Raw genomic sequence first — 25913 nt, forward strand, 5'->3', positions numbered from 1 at the left:
GGCCACCAGAGCAGGAGGGGGCTCAGCCCACTGTACCCCAAGACCCAGAGTCGGCCGCCTGAACAGGAGGGGGCTCAGCCCACTGTACCCCAAGACCCAGAGTCGGCCGCCCGAGCAGGAGGGGGCTCAGCCCACTGTACCCCAAGACCCAGAGTCGGCCGCCAGAGCAGGAGGGCTCAGCCCACTGTACCCCAAGACCCAGAGTCGGCCACCAGAGCAGGAGGGGGCTCAGCCCACTGTACCCCGAGACCCAGAGTCGGCCGCCCGAGCAGGAGGGGGCTCAGCCCACTGTACCCCAAGACCCAGAGTCGGCCGCCCGAACAGGAGGGGCTCAAGAGTACCCAGAGCCGCCACTGGAGTAGGAGGGGGCTCAGAGAGCCCAGCCCCATGCCGTGTGAGGGAGGGGCGCTAGCCCGGGACTCGGGCAGTTGCCCACCCTGGAGCCGAGACCCGAGTCCCTGGCTTCAGCGCCTCAGGGTTGTGTCTCCTGACGGCTCAGCGGGTGCTGGCTCAGTGTGGCAGTCACCCAGCCAGGGGCCCAGCTGCTTCCGGGCCCGTGCTTGCTGCCCCATGGCCTTGTCAGAGCAGCGCTCGGCGCCCGGACAGAGCATGCCCTCCCGTGAGGCGGGTGTTCCTTAACCAGAGGAGCTGCTCCTCATTTCCCTGTGCACCCCCCGGCCAGCACTGAGGCTCACGACCCCTCCTCGCTGCAAGGGAGCCTGGGACACGGAGTTGTCCGCGAGGCCAGAATCAGACTCGGATGCTGTAGAAAACAGAATTGTTCTTGGGTCCTTGATGGGAGACTGAGATCCTGAAACCTCCCTGGACCGTGGAGTGGTGGCCCAGACGGGGGACAGGGCCGGGGAGGAGGAGGGGCAGGGGAGGCACAGAGAGCGGTGCCAAGTCCCCACGCTAGAATTGCTCTTTCCTCCTCTTCAGAAGCCTGACCCAGAGTGCCCGCAGGACTCCCCGCCCAGCCCTGCCGCATCGCCTGAGAACACCCCTTGCCCCTCCGACTCCTCCCCCGTGGGCCTGTCCACGGCCGGCATCCCAAAGCGCCTCACAGGTGAGGACACGTGGCCCCCGCCTTCCTCTCCCCACTTGGATTTCTGCACCGGGCGGCTGCCCCATGCCAGTCCCGATCGGAACATTGTGGTTAAGCGCTTGGCCTCACCAGCCATTGACTGTGTGGCTTTGGGTTGGCCCCTGGCGTGTCTGAGCTCTGGCTGCGTTCTCTGTCAGCACCTGCAGCACCGACACGTCGGGAGGGGTAAAGGTTGATGTGTGAAGTGCTGAGCATGGGGCCCAGCCCCGTCGGCGCAGTGCGTGTCGGCCGTGATAAAGGTGCACAGCTCAGGGTGGAGCCTGGGGGCCCCAGCAGAGCCCTGAAGGTCAGGGGGAGCAGCCACTGGACCCCAGCTCTGTGGCTCTGCCCTGGGAGACTAAACACACCTCCGAACTCCCCCAGGTGCGAGGGGGTCGGCGTGTTGGAGCCGAGTCTCACCCGTCGCTGGGTGAGGCCTGATGATCCCCTGCCGCCTCCAGGGGCCGGAGGTTGCGGACGAGCTGTCCGGGACACACGGAGACAGCGAGGTCGAGGGCCGTCCTGTCTGAGCACGTGGGGTTCGCTCCACTGCAGACGCAGGGAGGTTAAGTCGCCTGCCCAGGCCCACACAGCCAGGAAGCAGCTGGCCTGCAGGACGAGGCCTGCACCGGGGCAGCGGCTGCGGGCGGAAGGGGAGGCACTCAGAGCCCTCTCGGGGCCCCGTCGTGGCTGTGCGCTCAGAGCAGACAGAGCAGCAGGCCGCACTCAGCCCTTTGCTTTCTCAGCTCGGAAGCAGCTCCCTAAACGGACGATTCAGGATGTCCTGGGAGGACAGGATGAGGACAAGGACCGGGAAGCCAAGAGGAAGAAGAAGGAGGAAGGTGAGACCCCCAGGGAGGAGTCGGGCGGGGGCGGGAGGTGGGGGCCCAGGCCGCTGCTGCAGGCATCTGAAGGCGTCCGCCTCAGCCCACGCCCGCAGGAGCTGCTGTCGAAGGCACTTTGGAATGCATCTGTGTGGCCACCCTAATTCAGTGTCAACTCAGTTCCCCATTTTTGTCTTCTGGTTTTATATTTATTTTCTGGAGAGTGTTTTGATTTTTTCCCAGACTTTTCTTGGCTCGTGGCCCTCCTAGTGTCGTCATCTGTCGTGGTGCTCCCTAGGCCATTACCGTAACAGCTCCGTATATGGAGTAGCTAGGTCTAGCAGCTGCTGAGTGATACACTCCGCTCAGAGAAAAACCACTGTTTGTGATTTGTTCTTACGTAATCCTGACTGCTTACTAATGGGGTACAGCTACCGTGCTTACCACACATCTGAAGCCATGGAATCCAGCAGGAATGGCCACCCCGTGTCGGTCTCACGTGGGGTTTTGCCCAGTTCTGAGTGTTTATCACCGGGGCCTCTTCTAAAGTGAAAACCATGCTGTGCAGATGCGTCCCTGCAGGCTGTGAGGCCTCAAGCGTGTAGTTCACACGGCGTCCAGCAGGGGTCGCCGGGTCTCCTTGGAAACTGTCTCACTTCCTGCCAGTCTCCCTGGGCTCTTCTGCACACAGCCAGGGAGACCTGGGCCCTTGGCTGCTCCCGGCCTCTCAGATCTCAGATGGTACCAGTCACACATTCGCCACTACTGCATGTTTGCTTGTCTGATAAAAAAGTCCTCTTCAGAGTTCTGTCCCCAGGGCAGATTTGCATTTGGCCAAGGTGTTTTGTTTTGTTTTGTTTTGCTTTGTTTTTGACAGAGTGGACAGTGCGAGAGAGAGAGACAGAGAGAAAGGTCTTCCTTTACCGTTGGTTCACCCTCCAATGGCTACTGCGGCCGGCGCATCGCGCTGATCTGAAGCCAGGAGCCAGGTGCTTCTCCTGGTCTCCCATGCGGGTGCAGGGCCCAAGCACTTGGGCCATCCTCCACTGCCTTCCCGGGCCATAGCAGAGAGCTGGCCTGGAAGAGGGGCAACCGGGACAGAATCCAGCGCCCCGACCGGGACTAGAACCCGGTGTGCCAGCACCACAGGCAGAGAATTAGCCTAGTGAGCTGCGGCGCTGGCCAGCCAAGGTTTTAATTCCTGTCAGCAGTTTTTAGGAGCAAACATCATTGTAAGTTGTATACAGTGTTGGCCATGGTCGGTGGGGGAGGGTCACGGCCCTTTTCTAGCAAGGCAAGCTGTCCCCAAGGTAACTCTGCTGGTTTCATTGTTACCCTTAGAGTTTTTCAGTCAGTATCTTCAGACTTAAGCTTTGTCTTCAATAAGCTGTCAGGTGCATTTTCACATGGTACGTTTCACAGAAGACTTGTTACTGGGAAGGGGGCGCAGTCTGTTTATTGTTTAGCACACAAGTGGGCATTGGAGTTGGATTCTTCCCGAGGGCCCTGCCTTGCTCAGCCTGACACCTCCGTCACTTGATAGACAGGCAGCCAACCCTCAGCGTCTGCAGCCCCCACTGATCCCCAAATCTTCCAGCGCTCCAGCCCCTCGATGAAATGGCCTTGTGTGGCCTGTCCCCTCTAAATCGTCTCGGGGTGACTCGTGTCTCACGCCCACGGTGTAGACGCCGTGTCCATGGTGGTTGTACTGTGTTGTTCATGACAGACACAGCTGATTGCCATCGTGGTTGATTGAATTGTGGGCCTGAGGGCTCACGGACGTGGCTGCCCGCTGTGCTTGGGGCACAAGAAAGCACGTGGGGCGGGTGTCTCTGGGCTGGAAGTGCCCTCAGGGAAATGATTTTTTTATTGACTTATTTATTTTTAGGCCATCTGACTCTTCTGTCCTCAGAAACAGAGACCCCGAGAGAAAGCCCCACCGAGCCTGAAGTGCCAGAGGAGAAGGATGCAGAGGAGGGGCCCCGGCCTGTGACACCCCCTGAGCCCCCCGAGTCCCCCAGTGAGTTCTGGTCCTCTGCTCCCCCTGGCCCCCCGCCCTGGGTTGGGTGTCAGGTGCCATCAGAGGACCAGCAGTATGAGCCCGGTGTGGACCTCCAGCTTGCTGTGTACCGTGTACCGTGTACATGCCCGGCAGAGCTGCCCCCATGTTCCCTCTGTAGCGGGGGGTACAAACAGCAGGCTTGGGATGGAAGCGGCCCGCCTCAACCTGTGCCCCCTCACTTTAGAAGAGGTCCCGGTGGGAAGCAGCTCAGAGCCCCAGGTGGCCGTGAAGCAGGAGCCACAGGAGGACCAGGCCAAGCCTCCTGCCCGCGCCCCCCGGACACTCAGCAGCTTCTTCAGTGAGTTTCTCTGTGGTCTGCTCTCCTGGTTCTCTACAGAGCACCCCACACCCCACCTGTCCCCTGTCTCCGCGAGCCTTGGGCAGTGCTGGATCTGGTGGGAGGCGGGGGTCTCTCAAGAGAAAAGACCCACTGTTCCCTGGCTTCGTTCCCAGCTCCCCGGAAGCCGGCCATCAAAGCAGAGGTGAAGGAAGAGGAGCCGGCCATCAAAGCAGAAGTGAAGGAAGAGGAGCCGGGCATTGCGAGGAAGGAGGCCAGGGGGTGAGTGCGCGGCGTGGCGGGTCTGAGAGGTGCCCAGCCCAGCCCCAGCGCTCTGCCCAGAAGGGCCAGCAGCCAGTGCTTCAGCCCTCGTGGGCCCCAGCCAGCCCCAGCCGCAAAGCTCTGCTGAGCACAGGCCAGACCGCCCGCCCAGGAGTAGGGCCTGCAGCCTTGCAGCCGTGGTGCGCAGGGCTGGGCCTCTCAAGGCTGCCCGGTGTCCTCAGCACGGGCCCCGAGCCCTTCAGCCATTGCCCTGCACACCTCTGGCCCTCTGGCTGGCGGCCACATCTGCTCTGCGTTGAGAGCTGAGCGCCTGTCCTGCCTACTAGTGGGGTTCCGCGTGTCAGATACGTAATTACCTCGTTATGTTCGTGCTCTGGCAGGACGCTCTCTGGCGTGTGCACAGGACGTCTCTGTCCCTCACAGTAACGAGCGCAGACCTCGTCCCTGCCCTGTCCCGAACCTGTGGTTGCCAGAGCCAGGGTAGATGGCCAGCTCCTCGGGCCCTCCTGAGAGCCCTGCCCCCAGTAGATTCCAGCCTCCCGGCACCTGCAGTCTCTCACTCCCCTCTCCGCTGCCTGCCGCTGCACACACTGGCCCCCAGAGCACTGGTGCCGACCCAGCGGCCCTCGTGCCCCTGCTTAATGAGCCTGCTGGAGGCCGGAGCTTCCCCTCTGAGCAGATGTGCGTCCCCAGCACTCGCAGCAACCTTCTCGCATGCCGGGTCACAAGGCCAGGTGCCCACCCCACCAGACCACGAGCCTTCCCAGGGCCGGGTCCAGTTCTCCTTGCCAGCTCCCAGCACTCAGGCTGGCCTCTCTGGAGCCTGGACATGCACGGTGAAAGAGTGGACTTCATCGAACACTTCCAGATGTTTATCTGGAAGGACGGGGGGTCAGGCAGCGGCTCTCTGTGCGGGAGCCCCAGCAAAGAACAAATCACAGAAAACCCTGCTCTGCAGTTCACCACGGAACAGGGGAGGCAGCGTGCAGCGTGCACCGTGCGTCACGTCCTCGCCGAGAGCTGCGGGGGAGTCGGGGGCAGTAGGGGACGACAGTCGAGTAAAAGACCTGAGGGTGGATGGGGTGCCAAGGGAGTGTCCCTGGCCAGACGGACAGCACTGCAGAGCCCGAGGGGCGGAGGGGAGCACGCAGGGGGAGCAGGACGTGACTCTCAGAGGTGACAGGGATGCAGGGTTCCTGCCCTAGCCCTGGCGTGGCCTGGCACATGGTAGGCGCTCAGGGGATACTGGCGGAGGGCTGGCTTCTCGCTGACCCAGGGGTACCCTGTCTGTTCTCCTGCCTCCACAGAGCCCTGGACCCAATGAACTATAACCCTGCCAAGAGCAACTACCACCCCGTGGAAGACGCCTGCTGGAAACCTGGCCAGAAGTGAGGCCTCTCCCTCCCCCGACGCCCAGCCCAGTCCCCGTCCCCACAGGAGGCCTCACTGGGAGGAACCGGGCCGCGTGCCGGGCCGCTTGGGGCAGGTGGCTGGCCCAGGGTGGGTGGCGGGACCATGAGTGATACACAGGGCTCTTGCATCTCTCTGCCTTCCCAGGGTCCCTTATCTGGCCGTGGCCCGGACATTTGAGAAGATTGAGGAGGTCTCTGCTCGGTAATAAACCAGGGCTGGGGGGTGGGACTCCCCCAGTTGTCCCCCCAGTTGTCCCTGTGCCTCCCTGCCCCGCGTGGCCGTCCGCTGCCCCATCCCCTCAGGTCATGGGCACAGGTCTGAGCCTGGGCTCAGAAATCCACAGCCTCATTTCTGCCTGGCTTTGTTGTTGAGAGCGGACAGAAGAGCGACCCCAGATTCAGGGTGGGGTGCAGGCTCCCTGTCAGCATGATGGGAGCTACAGAAGGTGGCAGCCCTGGGTCAGCGCAAGCGGCTGAGCCTTCCTTACCGTCTCAGTGCTGGGAAAACTGTCTGACCTCGGCTGCAGCCCGGACCTCTCCTCGGGGTGCTCCTGCGGCCCCGCGCCCAGGGCTGCCCGCACTCCGGTCCTTCTCACGGCCGCGTTGCTGGTCCGTGAGCAGGGGCGTTAGCGCATGTGGGCTTGACGGCGCAGTTCAGTCTGCTTCCTGTTCTAAGTCTCCGTGGCCCGACTGCCCCGGTGTCCCTTCATCTTGTCCGCCACGCAGCACTCTCCAGGGGTCTACAGGCGGGGGGCATTTCAGGCTCTTCCTGATGCCGTGTTCTTGTGTTTTTAAGATGTATTGTGTGAAAGAGCTGGAGAGAGGGAGAGACAGAACTTCCTTCTGGTTCCCTCCTTAATGGTCACACCTGCCAGGGCTAAGCCAGGAGCCGGGGACTCCATCCTTTTCTCGCATGTGGGTGGCAGGGACTCAAGCACTTGGGGCATTGTCCGCTGCCTTCCCAGGCATCTTAGCAGGGAGCTGGATCAGAAGCAGAGCAGCCAAGACTCAAACGGACTCCCATGTGGGATTCCAGTGTCGCAAGTAACGGCTTAACCCACTGCCCCGTAGCGCTGGCCCCAGAGTGGTTGATTCTTATCAGCGTGTCCCCTTGCGAACATTTGAGAAATTTCCCCTGTTGGCGTAAGCCCCACAGGGAGGAGTCGCAACATTCTCGGACAGTGTGGCAAGGCCTCGGGTGCCTGCTGAGGGGCTCCGAGTCCAGGCCATGACAGCAGCCAAGTGAGAGCCCAGCCCAGGGCACAGGCAGGCCTGGGAGTGGCCGGCTCCGCTGCTGCCTGGCTGCAGGTGGCCTGCCCGTCTGAGCCACGGCTTCTCCATGAGTAAAGGGACGACTGTGTCTCAGGTTCGCCCTGGGGACTGTGAACATAATACAGGAGAAACTCAGAAACCACCCAGTGCAGGAGACCTGCAAGCGACTGCCCTGATAACCCCCAACCCCAAACAGGAGTTACCATATTTTCAAAACTTTGTAAAGTAGTTTAGACTTCGCAGAAAGCTGCGGGCGTGGTGCAGAAAGGCCCCGTGTACCCTGAGCAGCTCTGTCTGTGCTGAGGTCCTGCTTCAGCGCGGGGCGGGGGTCCCGGCCGCACGTTAGGTCCACCGACAGGTGACGTGCTGAACTTTGCCATTTGCCGCTTCTGTTCTCTGTTCTAGTCCAGGGCCCGGCCAGAGTCCCTGCCCGTCCTGTCCCTGGCTCTGTCCTTGTCTCCATGGCTGGCCTGCCGGCTCAGGGCGCCCATGTTTCCTTGCTGAAGGGCTGCTGTGCCGCCCCCGTCTGGTTCCCGGCCACAGGCTCGGCTGGCCCTGGTGACTGCCCTGCAGTCAGCAGGCGCCTCGTGGGTGTCTGCGGTGAGGCCAGGTGCAGCACACGTGTCTCTAGACCTTGGCCCCCGTGCTGGCATCTGTGCATGGTCGAGAGCTGCAGAAGCTCGGGGCCTCAGCACAGGTCGCCCTCCCTTGGTGCCGGCAGCAGCAGCAGGGCCAGGCCCCGCTTGTACCTGGTGACGGCCGCTGTCCTTGGTGTTTCTCAGCCCGTGGACGCCTCGCCCTCGTGTTGCCTCCGTCTGTCTGTCCTTTTCTGTCCTGCAAGAGCACGTGCTGGGTTTAGGGCCCAGCCTTCTCCTGTGAGCTCATCGGGAGCCCTGGTCACAGAGACCCAGCTTCGCCTCCTGAGGCTCTCTGCGTGGCCCGGGGGTGGGGGCCACTCCGCCACTCACCGCGCTCCCAGAGGCTGTCTTGCCTGCTGCAGGTGTCTATGGGATGGTGACTTAGGGGCTCCCCTGCTTCTGCATTTGTTAATGACTTCTGCTCTGAGAAAAACAGCTCCTGTGTGCCAGGCCCTGCGCTTGCCGTGGCGGCCCGCTCCTCCAGGGTGTGTGTGGCCTCGGATGCACTCCTGTAGCGAGCAGCACAGCTCAGGGCGCAGCTGGGCACCTCCAGCAGGCAGCCACCTCAGTTCCTGGCTCAGCCCTGGCTCTGTGACCTGGGCCACTCACTGCCTCTCGTATGTCAGGGGGCTAACGTAGGCCCCGAGCTGAAATGTGCCGAGTGCTTGAAACAAGTCTGCTTGGCGCCGCAGCCACTGACCTCCCCCACCCATGGGGAGTGCCCCTCCTCCCCCCACCCCACCCCCACCTTGACCTTGAGGAGCCAGGTGGTCACAGCCCCCACCCCTCCGCAGGCTCCGGATGGTGGAGACGCTGAGTAACTTGCTGCGCTCTGTGGTAGCCCTGTCGCCGCCAGACCTCCTCCCCATCCTCTACCTCAGCCTCAACCGCCTGGGGCCGCCCCAGCAGGGCCTGGAGCTCGGTGTTGGGGACGGCGTCCTCCTCAAGGCGGTGGCCCAGGCCACAGGTGAGGGGGCCGTGCTGGAGGGGAGCTGGGGGTGGGGGAGAGATAATGGGCGGATTCTGGAGGGTGAGCGAGGGAGCAGTGGCGGCTGAGGGACCCTGGGGGAGAGCATGGTGGCAGCAGTGCAGGTGAGGGAAGGCCAGGCCGGGGAAAGGTGGAGGCGGCAGGGCGTGGGGGCTGGAGTGAGGACCGAGGCAGGGGATCAGGGTAGCAGACAGCCTGAAGGACTCACGCTGGGAGCGCCTGGAGGAGCCGAGCAGGGGAGGGAACGAGGGGGCCGTGCAGGCGCAGGGTCACCAGGGCTGGGCACAAGACTGGGAGTGGGGGCCGCCCAGGGCCTTGAGCGCTCTGCATCTATCATGCAGGCCTCTGGGAGCCCCAGAAGGATCGTGGGCAGGTGAGAGGTATCTCTGGTTGCCATTGCGGGTAAAAGGAGACAGAGGTCAGGGGACAGGGCCATGGGGAAGAGCAAAGGGCAAGGGTAGGAGACAGCGCATCGGGGCCCCAGCAAGGGAGACCCAGCCACAGCTGTCAAACCCCCTCCCCAGGTCGGCAGCTGGACATTGTCCGGGCTGAAGCGGCCGAGTCGGGTGACGTGGGGCTGGTGGCAGAGCACAGCCGCGTCACCCAGAGGTTCATGCTGCCGCCACTCCCTCTCACCGCCTCCGGGGTCTTCGCCAAGTTTCGGGACATCGCCCGGCTCACTGGCAGCGCTGTGAGTGGGGCAGGGCCCTCACCTCGGGGACCTGAGGTCATGGGTGTGGCAGGAAGGCTCTGGTTAGGCCTGCGGGGGCTGGGACTCCTCTGTGGGAGGGGAGCAGAGCCAATCCCTCCTTCCTACAGACTCTCAGTCTTTGCTGGGTAAAGAGTGGGAGGGAAGTAGGAGAGCCAGAGGCATGCCATCGGTGAGGGCAGTGTTGGGGGGGGAGCTGGGCCCTGACGGCCCCTCCCCCACCTCCTCAGTCCATGACCAAGAAGATGGACATCATCAAAGGCCTCTTTGTTGCTTGCCGACACTCAGAAGCCCGATTCATCGCCAGGTGACTGTGGGGTCTGCGAGGTTGGGGAGAGGGGACTTCTAAAGTGGCTGGAGGTACTGCTGAAGCTCTGACTGCCCCCATATGAGAAAAGCTTGATCGTTTCCCATTCTCCCCCTTGGTGGTGCCACCTGGAGATGGTCCTTAAGCTCAAGGGTAAAGGGTGCTGTGATTGATTAGTGATGTCTGCCTTGGCCAGAGAGCCGCAGCAGTGCAGCACAGAGCCACGTGTGCTGTGTTGACCATGCGTGTCTTGGGAGCAATTCTTGGGTGTTCTGCCCTATGTCAGTTACCCCCCCACAGCTCTGCAAGGAGGGGCCTGTTGTCCTTACCCCAGCTGACAGCAGGGAGCTGGAAGGTTAAGCCTACTCCCCGAGGTCACTGGCTTGGAGCAAGGCCTGTGCCTGGGTCAGGTGTTAACCATCACAGGCGGGGGTTGGGTTGGGGGTGGGCTGTGTTCAGTTCTGGCCCCTCTCTGGGCAACTGAGATGAGAATGTAGGTTCCTGCGAGGCACCCACTCCCACCCTGCACTACAGGCCGGTGGTCGTGGTCGGCATTGGGCACCCACTCCCGCCCTGCACTACATCGTGGTCGGCATTGGGCACCCACTCCCGCCCTGCACTACAGGCCGGTGGTCGTGGTCGGCATTGGGCACCCACTCCCGCCCTGCACTACAGGCCGGTGGTCGTGGTCGGCATTGGGCACCCACTCCCGCCCTGCACTACAGGCCGGTGGTCGTGGTCGGCATTGGGCAGCCTCCCTCACCTGTTAGACGAGGCCATGTGACCTCTTGGGTCCCTTCCTGGCTCTGCATGTTGCTGTGGGTTTTGAGGACAGGGTCTACAGAGACCTGTAGGAGGAGGTGGGAGCCAAGTGTGGAGGCGGGGGAGGTACCAACAGGCCCGCCTCCAGCCTGCTCTCTTCCCCAGGGCCCTGAGGGGGCGGCTACGCCTCGGGCTGGCAGAGCAGTCGGTGCTGATGGCCCTCACCCAGGCTGTGAGCCTCACGCCCCCTGGCCAAGGTGAGCTCTTGCGGTCTCGGGGCCGCTCTGTGCTGATGCTCCCTTCCCCCCCAGGAGCCACAGCCCCCCCTTCCCAGCCCAACTTCTTCCACTGGGCTCCTCTGCCTGGAAAGCTGAGCAGTGGCATAAGCGTTCTTTGCCCGGTGACAAACCCCTGACCATGGCTCCCGGGTGGCTGAGGGCTCCGTCGTCCCCAAGTCCCTGGTGCCTGTCTCCTAGCATTCCCCCCCGCCGTGGTGGACGCTGGGAAGGGCAGGACAGCAGAGGCCAGGAAGACGTGGCTAGAGGAGCAGGCCATGGTGCTGAAGCAGACGTTCTGGTGAGGGCCCGGCCGGGGGACGTGGGAGGGCGCTGCAGGTGGCCGGGGGTGGCGAGCGAGACAAGGCAGGTGCGGGGACGGCTCGGGGAGGAGGCAGAGCCAGGAGGCGCTGGCAGCACGCGGAAGCGGGGGCAGCGGGATCCAGCTTGGGCTGCAGTCAGGAAAGTGCAGGAGACAGTCACGCGAGGACACCGTGAGAGCCGCCCAGGGCTGGTGGCGGCGAGAGGGTGAGGTCAGAACCGGGAGCCCGTGAGCAGCATCGCAGGCGCCCCCGGCAGCTGCCGGTGTGCACAGCTCTGCAGAGCTCCTGGGGCAGGGCCACTACTTGCTCCGCCTCCCTGGGCTCCACCGACCTTGGGTTGCAGGCCTGGCCCAGCGCAGTTCAGTTCATCGCTGCAGGGGAAGCCTGGCTGGGGGAGAATGTGTCCTTGCGTAGCCAAGTAGAGAACCTACTGGGCCTCGGTGGCAATGACATGGAGGGGGCAGGGAACAGGGTGGGGGCAGAGGCTGTCAAGTGCGGCCAGGCTCTGAGCACAGGCCGTGCACGTTCTGAAAGGACCCCCCACCCCGCAGCGAGGTGCCCGACCTGGACCGGATCATCCCGGTGCTGCTGGAGCACGGGCTGGAGCGGCTCCCGGAACACTGCAAGCTGAGCCCAGGTGCCAGCCCCAGGCTCTCGCGTCCCACTGCGCCGGGCGCCCCCAGCTGAAGCCTCTCCCCAATGCTGAAGGCCTGTTCTCGGAGCGTTCCCAGCTGCTGTGGAGAAGAGAGGCCGTGGGTCAGGCCAGGCGGGGCGCTCTCACGCACATCAGCGTCCAGAGCACACCCGGCAAGGGAGGGCGGGCAGCTGTGTTCCAGACCCCAAGTCCCTTGTGTCTCTGTCTGCCACCCCAGTCTCCCCTGAACATGTGTGAGCGTATTCCTGTTTAGGATTGTAGAAAGGGAGGGGGAATGCCCAGGTTCTACGGAAGGCGGCGACCCCACCCTGACTCACAGCCTGCAGCTGGGGCATGGTCCCCAGAGCCGCTCCGAAACCATTTGCTCAGCTCAGTGGCTGGGAAGGAGAGGGGTCCTGGGCACATCCGTAGCTCACCATCCTCGCCCCACCCCTTGCCGTGTTCTCTCTACCCTCAGTCTTCCTGACACCCTCCCTCTCTCCTCCCAAGGCACCCCCTTGAGGCCAATGCTGGCCCACCCGACCCGGGGCGTCAGCGAGGTCCTGAAGCGCTTCGAGGAGGCAGCTTTCACCTGCGAGTACAAGTACGACGGGCAGAGGGCACAGGTACGGGGGGCACGGCCCTTCCCAGGAGGAGAACGCTGGGAGCAGGGCGGGGTCCCGACCCCAGCTCCGGGCCGACCTCTGCCGCGTGCTGCCCTGCGCCCCTCACCTGTCTCCCTGGGCTGTGGTGTACAGTGATGCGTGCAGTGAGCACACTGACGGCCCCTCGCCAGCTTATCTGATGGTGAAGTCGTCAGAGTTCCTGACGTTGGCTCCGTTGCTGCCCTGCCGTAAGATGGCAGTGAAATGAAGCAGGGCGTGCATCGGGCACTCCAGGACTGTGAGCGGACTGCTGAGCTCCCAGTAGGAGCCAGGAGGACTGAGTCTGTCAGCAGTGCCGCGTGCTGCGGGGAGGGCTGCAGGGGTTGGAGGTGCCGAGGGGAAGGGCAGCAGGAGGCGCAGGTGCACCCAAGGAGGGGCGTGCTGGGGCTGTGGGCCACTTCCTCCTCCAGAGCCTGCCGGCGAGGGTGGAGAGAAGGAGGGGCGGGGGGTGGCCGGCTCTGATCTCGCCTTGTGTCCGCACCGCAGATCCATGCTCTGGAAGGCGGGGAGGTGAAGATCTTCAGCAGGAACCAGGAGGACAACACTGGGAAGTACCCCGACATCATCAGCCGCATCCCCAAGGTGGGCCCGCCGTGTGCTGCAGCTGCGGTTCGAGGGCTGTGGCCAGTGAGCGTGTTAGTTTCCTGCGAAGACAAATCCTAAGCAGAGATGAGTAGCCTGCACAGACAAGGACAGGACTTGGTGTGTAACATGAGGGAGCAGACATACATTCACACGGAGGAACTCCGTGTGCCGCAGGGCTGTCCGTGAGAGCAAAGCAGTACCTGGAAGTCTGGGCCCTGGCAGGAAGGGGCCTCTCCCCACTCTGCCCTTTGTATGAGGTAGGGGTTGGGACCACAGTCAGATACACATGCAGAGTGGGGTCTCCGATGAGACAGGTGCATCCTGGGAAGGGGATCGTATTGAGCTGACAGAGACAGGGGTCCATCGCGGGGCTGTAAGAATTCCAGCTCGCCTGCACTTTGCCTAGCTAGACCACATTGACGGCTGCAGAAGGCTGAGGCCCACCCAGGCCAGCACGGGCGGGGGCGGGGGTCAGAGGTGGCAGCTGGTGACTTCCACAGGTGGTGTTCTCTCTCCAGTCGAGGGCAGGCCATCCTGAGCCAACTCCTCGCACACAGCCGTCCTCCCAGCCCAGCTCACTCCAGCCTCTGCCTCCGCTGCCCCAGGCTGCTTGGTTTTCACTCCCAACACCTGTCCCTGTACAGTCCGCAAAGAGCTGTCACATCTCCAGAGAGGGAGGGGTCCCAGCATCCTTCCTGTCCTCTGCCTGTGTGTTGGTCAGCTCTGTTAGCCAAGGCGAGCTGCTTCAGGAGAGAGGTTTACCTGGCTCGGCTGGGAAGCTCACAGCCCCTGTTGGTCCAGCCGAGTGCTGCGGCTCGGTGGCTGGTGCAATGCCATAGAGGAAGGTTCTCACAGCAAGGCAGGAGACCGAGCGGCTGGGCCCTGCTGCCAGCCTTTTATCCCCAACCTCACGAGAACCACGTCTGGGCTGGCCCCTGTGGACTGAGGACCTCCCCCAGGCCCGCCTCCCTCCCAGACACCGTAATTGGGCCAAGTTTCCGCTCTCTTGGTGCCATCAACCTGCCTCTTTGGAGTGTGAGTGTGTGGGAGCCAAGTCCATTCAGAGCATGGCAGCCGCCCCGACTGACTCCAGCGTGGCCCCGAGAGCCACAAAACTGCGATTCCAACCGCAGCTTCTCAGCAGGGAATGCGGGGCGGGGGCGGGACAGGCATGGCGGGGGCGGGACAGGCATGGAGGGGGCCGGCCTGCAGGCCTTGGCCCAAAGCTGTGAGCCCAGAGTCGCCATGGTGCTGGGCGGGGCCCCTTCCAGAAGCCTACAGCACAGGCCTTCTCCTTGCCTGTCCCCTTCGGTTAGGAAACCGGTGCAGGCAGGGAAGGAGGCAGGCATGGCACGGCACCTGCACAAGGGCGCAGTGTCCGTGAAAGGCTGTGATTCCGGGTGTGCAGGGTACAGTAGGGTTTTTTGGTTTTGTTTTTTTTTTTTGTTTGTTTGTTTGTTTGTTTAAGATTTACTTATTTGAGAGGCAGAGAGAGAGAGAGGTCTTCCATTCGCTGGTTCACTCCCAAGATGGCCACAACAGCTGGAGCTGGGCCGATCTGAAGCCAGGAGCTTCCTCCGGGTCTCCTACATGGATTTGGGCCATCTTCTGCTTTCCCAGGCCATAGCAGAGTGCTAGATTGGAAGTGGAGTTGCCAGGACACACAGCACCGGCCCCAGTACAGTAGGTTGTAACAGGGCCGAGCTGCACACAGCCGGTGCCGCGGTCCACTTAGAGAACGTTCCCGTGTTCTTCACCGCAGAGCGTTTCCCCGTGCCCCTGGCTGAGCGAGCCCGTCCTCTGACAGCCCCACCTCCCCCATTGCTGTATTGGCCTGCAGAGCCCGGCCTTGCGTGTTCTAGAGCCCTGTGGGTGGTGCCACATGGCTCCTCGCCTTCTGGTTCCGGCTGCTTTGGGCTCATCCGCCGCATGCGGGTTCTTGGGGTCCTGCGCAGGAGGCAGGGGGTATAACCCAGGCTTGCCGGGGTCGCCGCCCTTGCCGCGCTCACACCGGGGCCGTGCTGTTGGCTCTGAAGGGGAGGAGTGACATTCTGCCGGCCTGCCCTGGTGTCCGGAAGCCAGGCCCTCGTGTTGCACGGCACCTGGGAGCTGGGGACAGCATGCTTGGGGGCGGGGGGGGGGTGTCTGCGGGAGAAACAGTAGCTGAGGGGCCCAGGGAAGGACCAGGGGCTGACAAGGAGAGCACAGCTGTAGGGAGTCGTAGCAGGGCCGTGCCGTGATCACACCTGGGTTGGAGGGGTCAGTGTGGGAGCTGGGAGGCCTGTGGGCTGGGTGCAGTGAGGTGCTGGGAAGCAGGCGGCTTGGACGGACTCCACAAGTTCCCTGGGAATCACGTGGGCGAGAGGGAGACGGCAGTGACCAGGGCCTCTGGGTTTCCACTCACAGGGCCACAGCAAGTCCTCGTCAGGGTTCAGTTCTCTCCTCGCGGTGGAGACAGACGAGAACCGCGTCCCTGTGTCGCTGAAGCTGACGCTGCAGAAGGAGCAGGGGTCTGGCCTGACGCACCTCCCAGCTGTCGCGAGCCCCGATCTCTCCCTTCCTTTTCCAGATTAAACTCCCGTCAGTCACATCCTTCATCCTGGACACCGAGGCTGTGGCCTGGGATCGGGAGAAGAAGCAGATCCAGCCGTTCCAGGTGCTCACCACCCGCAAACGCAAGGTACTGTCGGCCGTGCCATTACCTTCCGTGGCGCCACACTCCTCCACCCTCCTCCCCATCCCCCTCCCCATGCCATTCTCTCCACTTTTGCAAAAAATCACTGCCACTGCCCCAGCCATCACATTCCCATCCCGACATCCCGGTTTGGGAAGGGGACAGGCCCACCCACACCCTGCCATTTAACTGAAGGAAGGGGCGTTCCCGGAGCCCCCACAGCGTGCACCGCAGCAGACTGCCCCCACTTCCGATTGGCCACGGTGTCACGTCCCCACCGCTAGCTGCAGGGGCGCTGGGAGCCAACACCTGGTGCGGGAGGATGAGCTCTGGGGGCTGAGCGGAGTCCCCACGTGTCAGGGCCTGAGCCTGTTAGCTGGGGAGGAGGGCGCAGTGCAAGGGACCGCAGCAGCCTCAGGCACCATGGGCACGGCCCACCAGTGCTGTCTCAGCCTCCCCTCGCCTGACGTCCGTCTGCCCTCCCCAGGATGTGGACCCGTCGGAGATCCAGGTGCAGGTGTGTCTGTACGCCTTCGACCTCATCTACCTCAACGGACAGGTGAGTCCCGGGTGGCCGAGCTCGGGCCTGCCTTGTCACAGCCGAGGCCACGCTCGGGCGGTGGTTCTCCATGGGGCCGTTCCGAGGGGCCTGCGAGTCCCTCCCTGGCGGCGGATTGCCGGATTGTCCACAGCAGGCAGGAACACCTGCTTCCAGTAGAGCCCCGCCTCCCGCTAAAGCCTTTTAACGTAGGCGTGTTTTCTTGGACGTCTCACTTAAGTTCTAATAGGACAAACTTCAAGGAGAGTCGCCTGTCGTGTCGGGCGCCTGGTCTGGCGGAGGTGAGCCTGCCCTCCTCGGGCTGAGCGAGGGAGCTGGAGCGAGGAGACGCCTCCCCTCTTCCTCGTCTCTGATGCTGCACACTCAGAGGCTCGGGCCTTGCCCAGGTTTGAGTGTAGTCAGGCAGGTTCGCAGGGCAGGCGCCACCGACGCTAACGAAGCCGTCATGAGTGGCTCCTCCACACGGCAGTGGTTGCACCGTGCACAGCGGGCAGAGCTTTCCCCTCACGGATCCGGTCCCACGCGGGGCTCAGCGGCTGTGTCTGCGGCCAGGTCTGTCTGCGGGAGGTGTTGTGGAGCACAGTCTTGCCCATTTATTTTTAAAGATCAACTTTTACTTATTTGAAAGGCAGAGGGAGAAAGAGATCCATCTGCTGGTTCACTCCCCACATGGCTGCAGTGGCCCCAGGCCTCCGCCAGGCCAGACCCAGGAGACTGAAGCTCCTCCGGGCTCCCACATGGGTGGCAGGAACCCCGTACTTGGCCGTCCTCTGCTGCTCTCCCAGGTGCATTAGCAGGGAGCTGCATCAGAAGCAGAGCAGCCGGGACTCAGCCCGGGGCTCTGATACAGGATGCCAGCCTCGTAAGTGGAGGCTTACCCCGCCGCACCACAACGCTGGCCTCAGGCCTCACCCGTGTGCTTCCATGTCACCCGTGCCCCCTGTGCCCCACGTCAGCCAAGCTGCACGGCTGTGACCAGAGCTGAGAACATGCCGGCCCCCGTCTCTGGGTCCAACCAAGAGCAGAAACAGTCAGCAGCAAGGCGGTGTCTGTCCTAAACACGCACAGGCTTTGTCTGTGTCCCTGAGCGGCACACGTGACAGCGTGTGCATACTGGCGCGGGTGGCCTAGTGGCCATTTAAGTACAGAGAACGTGGGGGTTGCGGGCAGATACCGTGCTGTTTTACAGTAAGGATAAGTACACGTCCTGTGGGCCTGGAGTCAGGGCTGCTGTGCCGTGACACCCACCCTCTCTCCCCAGTCCTTGGTGCGCGAGCCCCTGTCCCGCCGCCGGCAGCTGCTCCGTGAGAACTTCGTGGAGACGGAGGGCGAGTTTCTCTTCGCCACCTCCCTGGACACCAAGGACCTCGAGCAGATCGCCGAGTTCCTGGAGCAGTCGGTGAAAGGTGAGGGCCCCCGTGCCTCTCCCCACCGAGGTCTGCAGCCTCTCGTGACCCGTGCTGGCCCCAGGCCCCATCGCCAGCCCTGGAAAGTCACTGGAGTCCCAGATGCCCCGGCCTGGGCAGGGAGCTCCCAGGGACCCTGCCTGTGTCTCCTCCAGACTCCTGCGAGGGGCTGATGGTGAAGACCCTAGACGTGGACGCCACCTACGAGATCGCCAAGAGATCGCACAACTGGCTCAAGGTAATCCCGCCCACCAGCCTGTCCTGAGGGGCAGTGGGTGTCGGGTGTGGCACCGCCCTGTCCAACTCTGGAGCTCTCCCCACAGCCCCACCTGGCCCCCCACTGCGGCCCCTGCGAGTCCCATGTGTGAGCTCAGCAAGAGGTGGTGGCGAGCCCTGCCCCCGCCACGCTCTGCGAATGCCGCTGCCGCCGCAGGGGAGTCTTGGGAGGGCTCTGCTCCAGCTTCCTCCACACAGGAGAGAAGCCGGGCAGTGCTGGCCGGGTGAGGCTGGGCCGGAACCGGGGCTGTGAGCAGTGCAGTTAGCACCAGCTGCTGGGGGCCGGGGAACGCTTCCGGAGGCCGTGCGTGAGTCAAGTCCCCAAGTACAGGAAGGGTCGACCACGGTGGGGCTGGGGGGCTGCAAGTGCAGAGGCCTTGAGGGGGCCGGCCTCAGTGGCAGGCGAGGTGAGGTCAGAGCAGCCAGCGGCACCTGGGACCACCACCCTGAGATAACACTGCCAGCGAGGCTTTGAGCCGGGGCGTCCCGTGGTCTGCACGGCTCCTCTGCTGCCCCAGGGACTGGGCAGAAGTGGAGACGCTGGTGTGAGGAGTGGGAGGCTCGAATGGAGAGAGGGGCCAAGGGAACCGGATCGTCCCGTGGTCTGACTGCACGGCTCCTCTGCTGCCCCAGGGACTGGGCAGAAGTGGAGACGCTGGTGTGAGGAGTGGGAGGCTCGAGTGGAGAGAGGGGCCAAGGGAACCGGATCGTCCCGCGGTCTGACTGCACGGCTCCTCTGCTGCCCCAGGGGCTGGGCAGAAGTGGAGACGCTGGTGTGAGGAGTGGGAGGCTCGAGTGGAGAGAGGGGCCAAGGGAACCGGATCGTCCCGCGGTCTGACTGCACAGCTCCTCTGCTGCCCCAGGGGCTGGGCAGAAGTGGAGACGCTGGTGTGAGGAGTGGGAGGCTCGAGTGGAGAGAGGGGCCAAGGGAACCGGATCGTCCCGCGGTCTGACTGCACAGCTCCTCTGCTGCCCCGGGACTGGGCAGAAGTGGAGACGCTGGTGTGAGGAGTGGGAGGCTCGAGTGGAGAGAGGGGCCAAGGGAACTGGATCGTCCCGCGGTCTGACTGCACAGCTCCTCTGCTGCCCCAGGGGCTGGGCAGAAGTGGAGACGCTGGTGTGAGGAGTGGGAGGCTCGAGTGGAGAGAGGGGCCAAGGGAACCGGATCGTCCCGCGGTCTGACTGCACGGCTCCTCTGCTGCCCCGGGACTGGGCAGAAGTGGAGACACTGGTGTGAGGAGTGGGAGGCTCGAATGGAGAGAGGGGCCAAGGGAACCGGATCGTCCCGTGTGTGTGTCACTCGCCCCTGGCCTAGGCGTTATGCACTGTTGTACCCTGAAGGCTAAGTTGCCTGGCACACAGTTGGTGCTTAATCAATGACGTGACTGGAGACTCATGTACTCTGTGGAGGGAGCCACCTTGTCCCCAGGCTGAGGGACAGTGGCACCAAGGGGGCCCCACATCCCGGCCCAGCCCTCTCCTCCCACTTTCCTTTCCTGAAGCCTGGAAGCCCCTTCCTCGCGCGGCCTCTTGGCAGCCTGTCTTCATCCTCGGAGGCCCTGCAAGGAGTTCCGGCCTGGGCCCCCGTAGCTGCGGCAGCAAGGTCTGCGCCCGGCACCCCCATTGCTCTTTCTTTCCCTCCCGCAGCTGAAGAAGGACTACCTGGACGGCGTGGGCGACACCCTGGACCTCGTGGTGATTGGCGCCTACCTGGGCCGGGGGAAGCGTGCCGGCCGCTACGGGGGCTTCCTGCTGGCCTGCTACGACGAAGACACCGAGGGACTGCAGGCCATCTGCAAGGTCCGGGCGCCGGGCCGACCCTGGGGGGCTTACTCTGGGCGCCTCAGGAGGGCCCAGGTCCAGAGACAGATAGCCCTCCCCCGAGGAAGGACCCGACTGCAGCAGGGCTGCTGTGGACGTCGGGAACTGTGTCCGGCTGCCTGGTGCTCGCTCAGCCTAGAGAGGGACTGTCCCTTCTCTGTGACAGGAAGTCTGGCGGCGGCGGCCCCTCCAGAGCCTCTTTACCCACAGTTGTCTTTCTAATGGGCTTCTGGTCTCCTTGTCACAGTGTAGCTGCAAGTGTGCCGGCCATCAGGGCCATGCGTGCTGCAGACACCAGGAGAGAGGACCCAGGCGGCAGCTCTGCGGGGCAGGGGTGGAGCTACCATTTGGGAGGCTGGCATTCGGTAGTGCAGTGCCTGGGTTTGAGGCTCGGTGCTGCTTCTGCTGCAGCTCGCTGCTAATGAGCACCCTGGCAAGCAGCAGGTGGTGGCCCAAGTATTGGGGTCCCTACCACCCACATGGGAGACCTCGAGAAAGCTCCTGACTTCAGCCTGACCCAGCCCCAGCGATGGCAGGCATTGAGGGGGTGAACTAGTGGGTGAGAGAATGAGTCTGTCTGTCTGTCTGTCTCTCTCTCTCTCTCTCTCTCTCTTACTCTGCACTTCAGATGAGTAAATAATAAAGAACAGTGCACAGGGCCAAGGCCTGTGCCTCCTAGAATTCGCCTCCGTGGCCGGTCCCTGTCTGCAGGGGCCGCTGAGAAAGTCGGAGAGGCCTTTACGGCTGTGCAGTGTGACTGGGTCTCCCTCATCCCGCACACTGAGCAAGAAACAGCACCAGTAACTCCAGAGGCACTTTGCTTGCTTTCTTTTTATTTTTTTAAAGATTTATTTATTTGAAAGGCATTTACAGAGAGGCAGAGGCAAAGAGAAAGGTCTTCCATCCACTGGTTCACTGCCCAGATGGCCACAACGGCCAGAGCTGCGCCGATCTGAAGCCAGGAGCCAGGAGCTTCCTGTGGGTCTCTCAAGTGGGTGTAGGGGCCCAAGGACCTGGGCCATCTTCTACTGCTTTCCCAGGCTACAGCAGAGAGCTGGATCGGAAGTGGAGCATCCGGGATTTGAACAATGCCCATATCGGATGCCGGCACTGCAGGCGGCAGCTTCACCCGCTGTGCCACAGCGCTGGCCCCTGGCAGTTTTCTTGATGCATAGACCTTTGTCTATGAGTCATTCTCTTTTTTTTGTTTTTTCCTCCTTAAATAATTTATTTTAAAGACACATTCTAAAAATCTATGTTGCGAAACAGTGAGATCTCCCATCCCCTGGTTCACTCCCCACAAATGTCAGCAACACCCAGGACTGAGCCAGGCCAAGGCTGGGAGCCCGGAACTCCAGCTGGGTCTCCCACGTGGGTGGCAGGGACCCAAACACCTGAGCCACCGCCTGCTGCTTCCCAGGGCGTGCTTTAGCAGGAGACTGGACTTGGAGTGGAGCCGGGACTGAAGCCCAGGCTCCGCAGAGTGCCCACCCCAGTACTTTATTCTACGAAACACGGGGTGTGACGCGGAGCCTACACCAGCGCTCTGAGGTGCAGCTGCGCCGAGTTCCTGAACCAGTTCTCTGCACTTGTCCTTAAGAATGACGTCCTCACCGAGCTCGGTTAGCCTGTGTGGTCTGGCACAGGTGCCTCTGCTGTCCGGCAGTGTGAGCTCGGTTAGCCCGTGTGGTCTGACACGGGTGCCTCTGCTGTCCGGCAGTGTGAGCTCGGTTAACCCGTGTGGTCCGACACAGGTGCCTCTGCTGTCCGGCAGTGTGAGCTCGGTTAGCCCGTGTGGTCCGACACAGGTGCCTTTGCTGTCCAGCAGTGTGAGCTCGGTTAGCCCGTGTGGTCCAGCACGGGTGCCTTTGCTGTCCGGCAGTGTGAGCTCGATTAGCCCGTGTGGTCCGACACAGGTGCCTCTGCAGTCCAGCAGTGTGAGCTCGGTTAGCCCGCGTGGTCTGGCACAAGTGCCTTTGCAGTCCGGCAGTGTGAGCTCGGTTAGCCCGTGTGGTCTGGCACAAGTGCCTCTGCAGTCCAGCAGTGTGAGCTCGGTTAGCCCGTGTGGTCCGGCACAGGTGCCTCTGCTGTCCAGCAGTGTGAGCTCGGTTAGCCCGTGTGGTCCGGCACAGGTGTCTGCAGTCCAGCAGTGTGAGCTCGGTTAGCCCGTGTGGTCTGGCACGGGTGCCTTTGCAGTCCGGCAGTGTGAGCTCGGTTAGCCCGTGTGGTCTGGCATGGGTGCCTTTGCAGTCCAGCAGTGTGAGCTCGGTTAGCCCGTGTGGTCCGGCACAGGTGTCTGCAGTCCAGCAGTGTGAGCTCGGTTAGCCCATGTGGTCTGGCACGGGTGTCTTTGCTGTCTGGCAGTGTGAGCTCGGTTAGCCCGTGTGGTCCAACACAGGTGCCTCTGCTGTCCGGCAGTGTGAGCTCGGTTAGCCCGTGTGGTCTGACACAGGTGCCTTTGCTGTCTGGCAGTGTGAGCTCGGTTAGCCCGTGTGGTCTGACACAGGTGCCTTTGCAGTCCAGCAGCGTCAGTCTGTCTGTCGCCACCGAGCAGTGCTGGGATAGATCTCCATTTGTCCGACGGGCAGAGACGCCATTTACAGGCCCATCCCCAAACACTTGGCGACGGCCAGGACTGGACCAGGCCTCCCATGGCAGGGATCCACTTGCTTCAGCCATCACCTGCCTCGCAGGGTGTGTGTTGGTAGGAAGCTGGATCCACAGCAGAACAAGGATTTGAACCCAGGCCCTGCAGTGTGGGTGCACGTGTCCCCCGCAGTGCCTTGGCTGCTGCACCAAACGGCCTCCGCTAGCAGTATCGTCGGCACAGAAGGCAGAAAGGCGGCTGAGGTTCTCAGTACCAGAGACCCAGTACCGGTACCACTGTACACAGTGGGTGAGGAGCCGCCCCGCTGGGATGCCTCTGCCTCGGGCAGAGCGGGAAACCCTTGGCATTAGGATTGGAGATGTTGGGGGGCTCAGGGGGTGACCTCCCAGACAGGACCAGAGCCAGAGGATGGGGTCCTCCGCACCGCACCCCCATTCTGTGGGTGCCCTCTGACCCCGCGTCTTCCCTGCAGCTGGGGACGGGCTTCAGCGACGAGGAGCTGGAGGAGCAGCACCAGAGCCTCCAGGTGAGCTGCGTGGCCTCTCAGCCTCCGCCGTCGGAGGGTTCAGGGTGCGGGCAGGAGGACGGCGGGCGCCAGAGCTCTGCCGGCTACTGGCCGCCGGGCCGCCTCCAGCTCAGAGCCTCGGTCACACCGGGGCTTGCCGAGCGCCGTTCAGGTGTTCCCAGGTTGTGCCCGTGGAATACTTAGCCCCGGTGAGAGGGGCGCTGGGAATGCGACCCCTGGCTGTGGTGTCTGGATCGTGGTTCTGCCTCTGTCCGTTCTTTGCCTCCCTTTTTGTTCCCTCCTCTCTGGGCCTCGGCTCTCTCCCTTCCCCTCCAGCTCTGGGTCCCTCTTCCTCTGGGTCTCTGATCCCATCCCTTTGCCTCTGTAATGTCCCGACTCCGCTGTCTTCCATTTCTTTACTTTTCCTGTCCCCCTTACTGCCCCCTCTCAGCCTGCCTCCTCCCTGCCCCCTCTCTCAGCCTGCCTCCTCCCTGCCTCCTCTCTCAGCCTGCCTCCTCCCTGCCCCCTCTCAGCCTGCCTCCTCCCTGTCCCCTCTCTCAGCCTGCCTCCTCCCTGCCCCCTCAGCCTGCCTCCTCCCTGCCTCCTCTCAGCCTGCCTCCTCCCTGCCCCCTCTCTCAGCCTGCCTCCTCCCTGTCCCCTCTCTCAGCCTGCCTCCTCCCTGCCCCCTCTCAGCCTGCCTCCTCCCTGCCCCCCTCTCAGCCTGCCTCCTCCCTGCCCCCCTCTCAGCCTGCCTCCTCCCTGCCCCCTCTCTCAGCCTGCCTCCTCCCTGCCCCCTCTCTCAGCCTGCCTCCTCCCTGCCCCCTCCCCCTGCCCTCTCCTCCTCCCTGCCCCCTCTCTCAGCCTGCCCCCTCCCTGCCCCCCTCTCAGCCTGCCTCCTCCCTGTCCCCTCTCAGCCTGCCTCCTCCCTGTCCCCTCTCTCAGCCTGCCTCCTCCCCTGCCCCCTCTCTCAGCCTGCCCCCTCCCTGCCCCCCTCTCAGCCTGCCTCTTCCCTGTCCCCTCTCTCAGCCTGCCTCCTCCCTGCCCCCTCTCAGCCTGCCTCCTCCCTGCCCCCTCTCTCAGCCTGCCTCCTCCCTGCCCCCTCTCTCAGCCTGCCCCCTCCCTGCCCCCCTCTCAGCCTGCCTCCTCCCTGCCCCCTCCCCCTGCCCTCTCCTCCTCTGTCCCCACCCCTCATTTTTCCACCTCGTTCCCCACCCTTGGCCTTGGTGGGGATCTGTGACCCTCTCTTCCTCTTTCCCACTGCAGGCCCTGGTGCTGCCTGCGCCCCGCCCCTATGTGCAGGCCGGCGGTGCTGTGGCCCCCGACCACTGGCTGGACCCCACCACCGTGTGGGAGGTGAAGTGTGCGGATCTCTCCCTCTCCCCCATCTACCCTGCTGCCCGTGGCCTGGTGAGTGACGGGCTGGGCACGGGCCTGTAATGGGTCCCAGAAAGGAGAGCAGGGAGCAGAAGTTCCCTGGTGGCTCGGCCCTCGGGGCCAGTGCTGGGGATGCACCTGCCGTCTTCAGCAGGGCGGGTGTCCAGGGAGGAGCAGGCGCTGTCCTGGGGATTCCTCTGATCCTTCAGAGCGCAGCCGGCACGTCCTTTTCTGGTTGGAAGTGGGGGAACAAGAACTTCTGATCTGACTTGTCTCATTTCCGACTCGCACAGCACGTTAGAGCCAGGGCGCCTGGGCAGCGCTCACGGGCAGCCGTGCCTGTCTCCTGTCTGCCCAGGACGGGGACAGGGGTGGGGATGTGAGCATCTCCACCATACACGTGCAGGTGCCTGTGAGGCTGGACGGTGGGATTTGAACCCATGATCTGGCTCTGGATCCAGGCCACGTGCCCCAGCCCTGAGCATCGCAGCGGCTGCTGTGGTGGCCAGTATTGCTCAAGCGCTTATGCACCACACGTTTCTCAGCTTCCTGAGCCCTTACCACAGCCCGGTGCTCAGCCCCTCTGTGTGGATCGGGCGCCGAGGCCAGAGGGAAGGGGGAGGGGAAACGACCGGGGGTGGCTGTGGCCGCATGGAGGTCGCAGCATCACCCCTGCTGCAGGTGGACAAGGAGAAGGGGATCTCCCTTCGCTTCCCTCGCTTTGTTCGCGTCCGGAAAGACAAGATGCCGGAAGAGGCCACCACCGGTGCTGAGGTGAGGCTCTCGGGAAGGGGGCGTCGGGCCGGGCCTGCTTCTGGGAGAGGGCCCGCCTGACCGCCGCCTCCCTCGCAGGTGGCCGATCTGTACTGGAGGCAGAGTCAGATTCAGAACCAACAGGACGAGGACGAGGACACCGACTTGGAAGATTTCTTCTGAGCCCCGCCCGGCTGGAGGACCGCATGGAGCTGGTGACGCAGGCCCGAGCTCGAGTTCTGTGTCTGGGGCTCATTCACCGATTTCCCTCAATAAACAATCACCAGACACCCGCGCTCTGGGGCACGGCCCTCCGCATTTCTTTAATACGTGCTTCAAGCGCCTAAACCGGCGCCGTGCCATGGATCCCCGTGTGGTGCCTGCAGGCCACCTGGCCAGAGCCCAGTGCCCCTGGGGACTCTGATGTCTCACTTACTGTTAACAGCCTTGTGGCTGGCGGTCTGAAGTGTGCGTTTGTGAGAGAGCATGTGTGAGCACGTGTGTGTCAGCGTGTGAGTGCGTGTGTGCGTGCACATGAGTGCGTGCGTTTGAGCATGTGTGAGTATGTCCGTGAACGTGAGAGCGTGTGTGAGAGAGCATGTGTGCCTTCCCAGCAGTCCTGCAGGGAGGCTCTCCTGACCCAGTGAGGGGACAGGGAAACAGGAAGGGCGCTGACCGGGCAGCAGGCTGCAGCCCCAGACCTTTAGAGCAGGGCTGGGACTTGCGTGTGACACCCAGCTCTGCCACCCACTGGGGAAGGCACCCCAGTGCACGGTGGGTCCGGGTGGACCAGGCCAGTCCAGTGCCCCCACCCCCACCCCCTGCATCCACTCCGGGT

At 63.3% G+C, this 25913-nt stretch overlaps 1 protein-coding gene across 2 annotated transcripts in view; it reads left to right on the forward strand.

The window, feature by feature from the left end:
- LIG1 (DNA ligase 1) overlaps positions 1–25370 on the forward strand; it is a 32291-nt gene extending 6921 nt beyond the window's left edge. Inside the window, exons 5-28 of one of the 2 annotated variants that reach the window (XM_062176497.1) lie at positions 940–1066; positions 1831–1926; positions 3797–3928; positions 4155–4268; positions 4424–4529; positions 5837–5917; positions 6087–6143; positions 8646–8818; positions 9364–9530; positions 9779–9855; positions 10783–10874; positions 11094–11193; positions 11767–11852; positions 12360–12475; positions 13001–13096; positions 15669–15779; positions 16261–16332; positions 17594–17738; positions 17894–17976; positions 19662–19814; positions 22916–22969; positions 24212–24355; positions 25004–25096; positions 25175–25370. In XM_062176497.1, coding sequence (XP_062032481.1) covers positions 940–1066; positions 1831–1926; positions 3797–3928; positions 4155–4268; positions 4424–4529; positions 5837–5917; positions 6087–6143; positions 8646–8818; positions 9364–9530; positions 9779–9855; positions 10783–10874; positions 11094–11193; positions 11767–11852; positions 12360–12475; positions 13001–13096; positions 15669–15779; positions 16261–16332; positions 17594–17738; positions 17894–17976; positions 19662–19814; positions 22916–22969; positions 24212–24355; positions 25004–25096; positions 25175–25258 — 2559 coding nt within the window. In that variant the 3' untranslated portion in view covers positions 25259–25370. The remainder of the gene's footprint in view (positions 1–939; positions 1067–1830; positions 1927–3796; positions 3929–4154; positions 4269–4423; positions 4530–5836; positions 5918–6086; positions 6144–8645; positions 8819–9363; positions 9531–9778; positions 9856–10782; positions 10875–11093; positions 11194–11766; positions 11853–12359; positions 12476–13000; positions 13097–15668; positions 15780–16260; positions 16333–17593; positions 17739–17893; positions 17977–19661; positions 19815–22915; positions 22970–24211; positions 24356–25003; positions 25097–25174) is intronic. The other variant, XM_062176498.1, reaches the window with a different exon arrangement.
- Positions 25371–25913: the final 543 nt, after the last annotated feature.

This window comes from Lepus europaeus, chromosome 19 (assembly GCF_033115175.1).
Source record: "Lepus europaeus isolate LE1 chromosome 19, mLepTim1.pri, whole genome shotgun sequence".
Classification (NCBI taxonomy): Eukaryota; Metazoa; Chordata; class Mammalia; order Lagomorpha; family Leporidae; genus Lepus; species Lepus europaeus.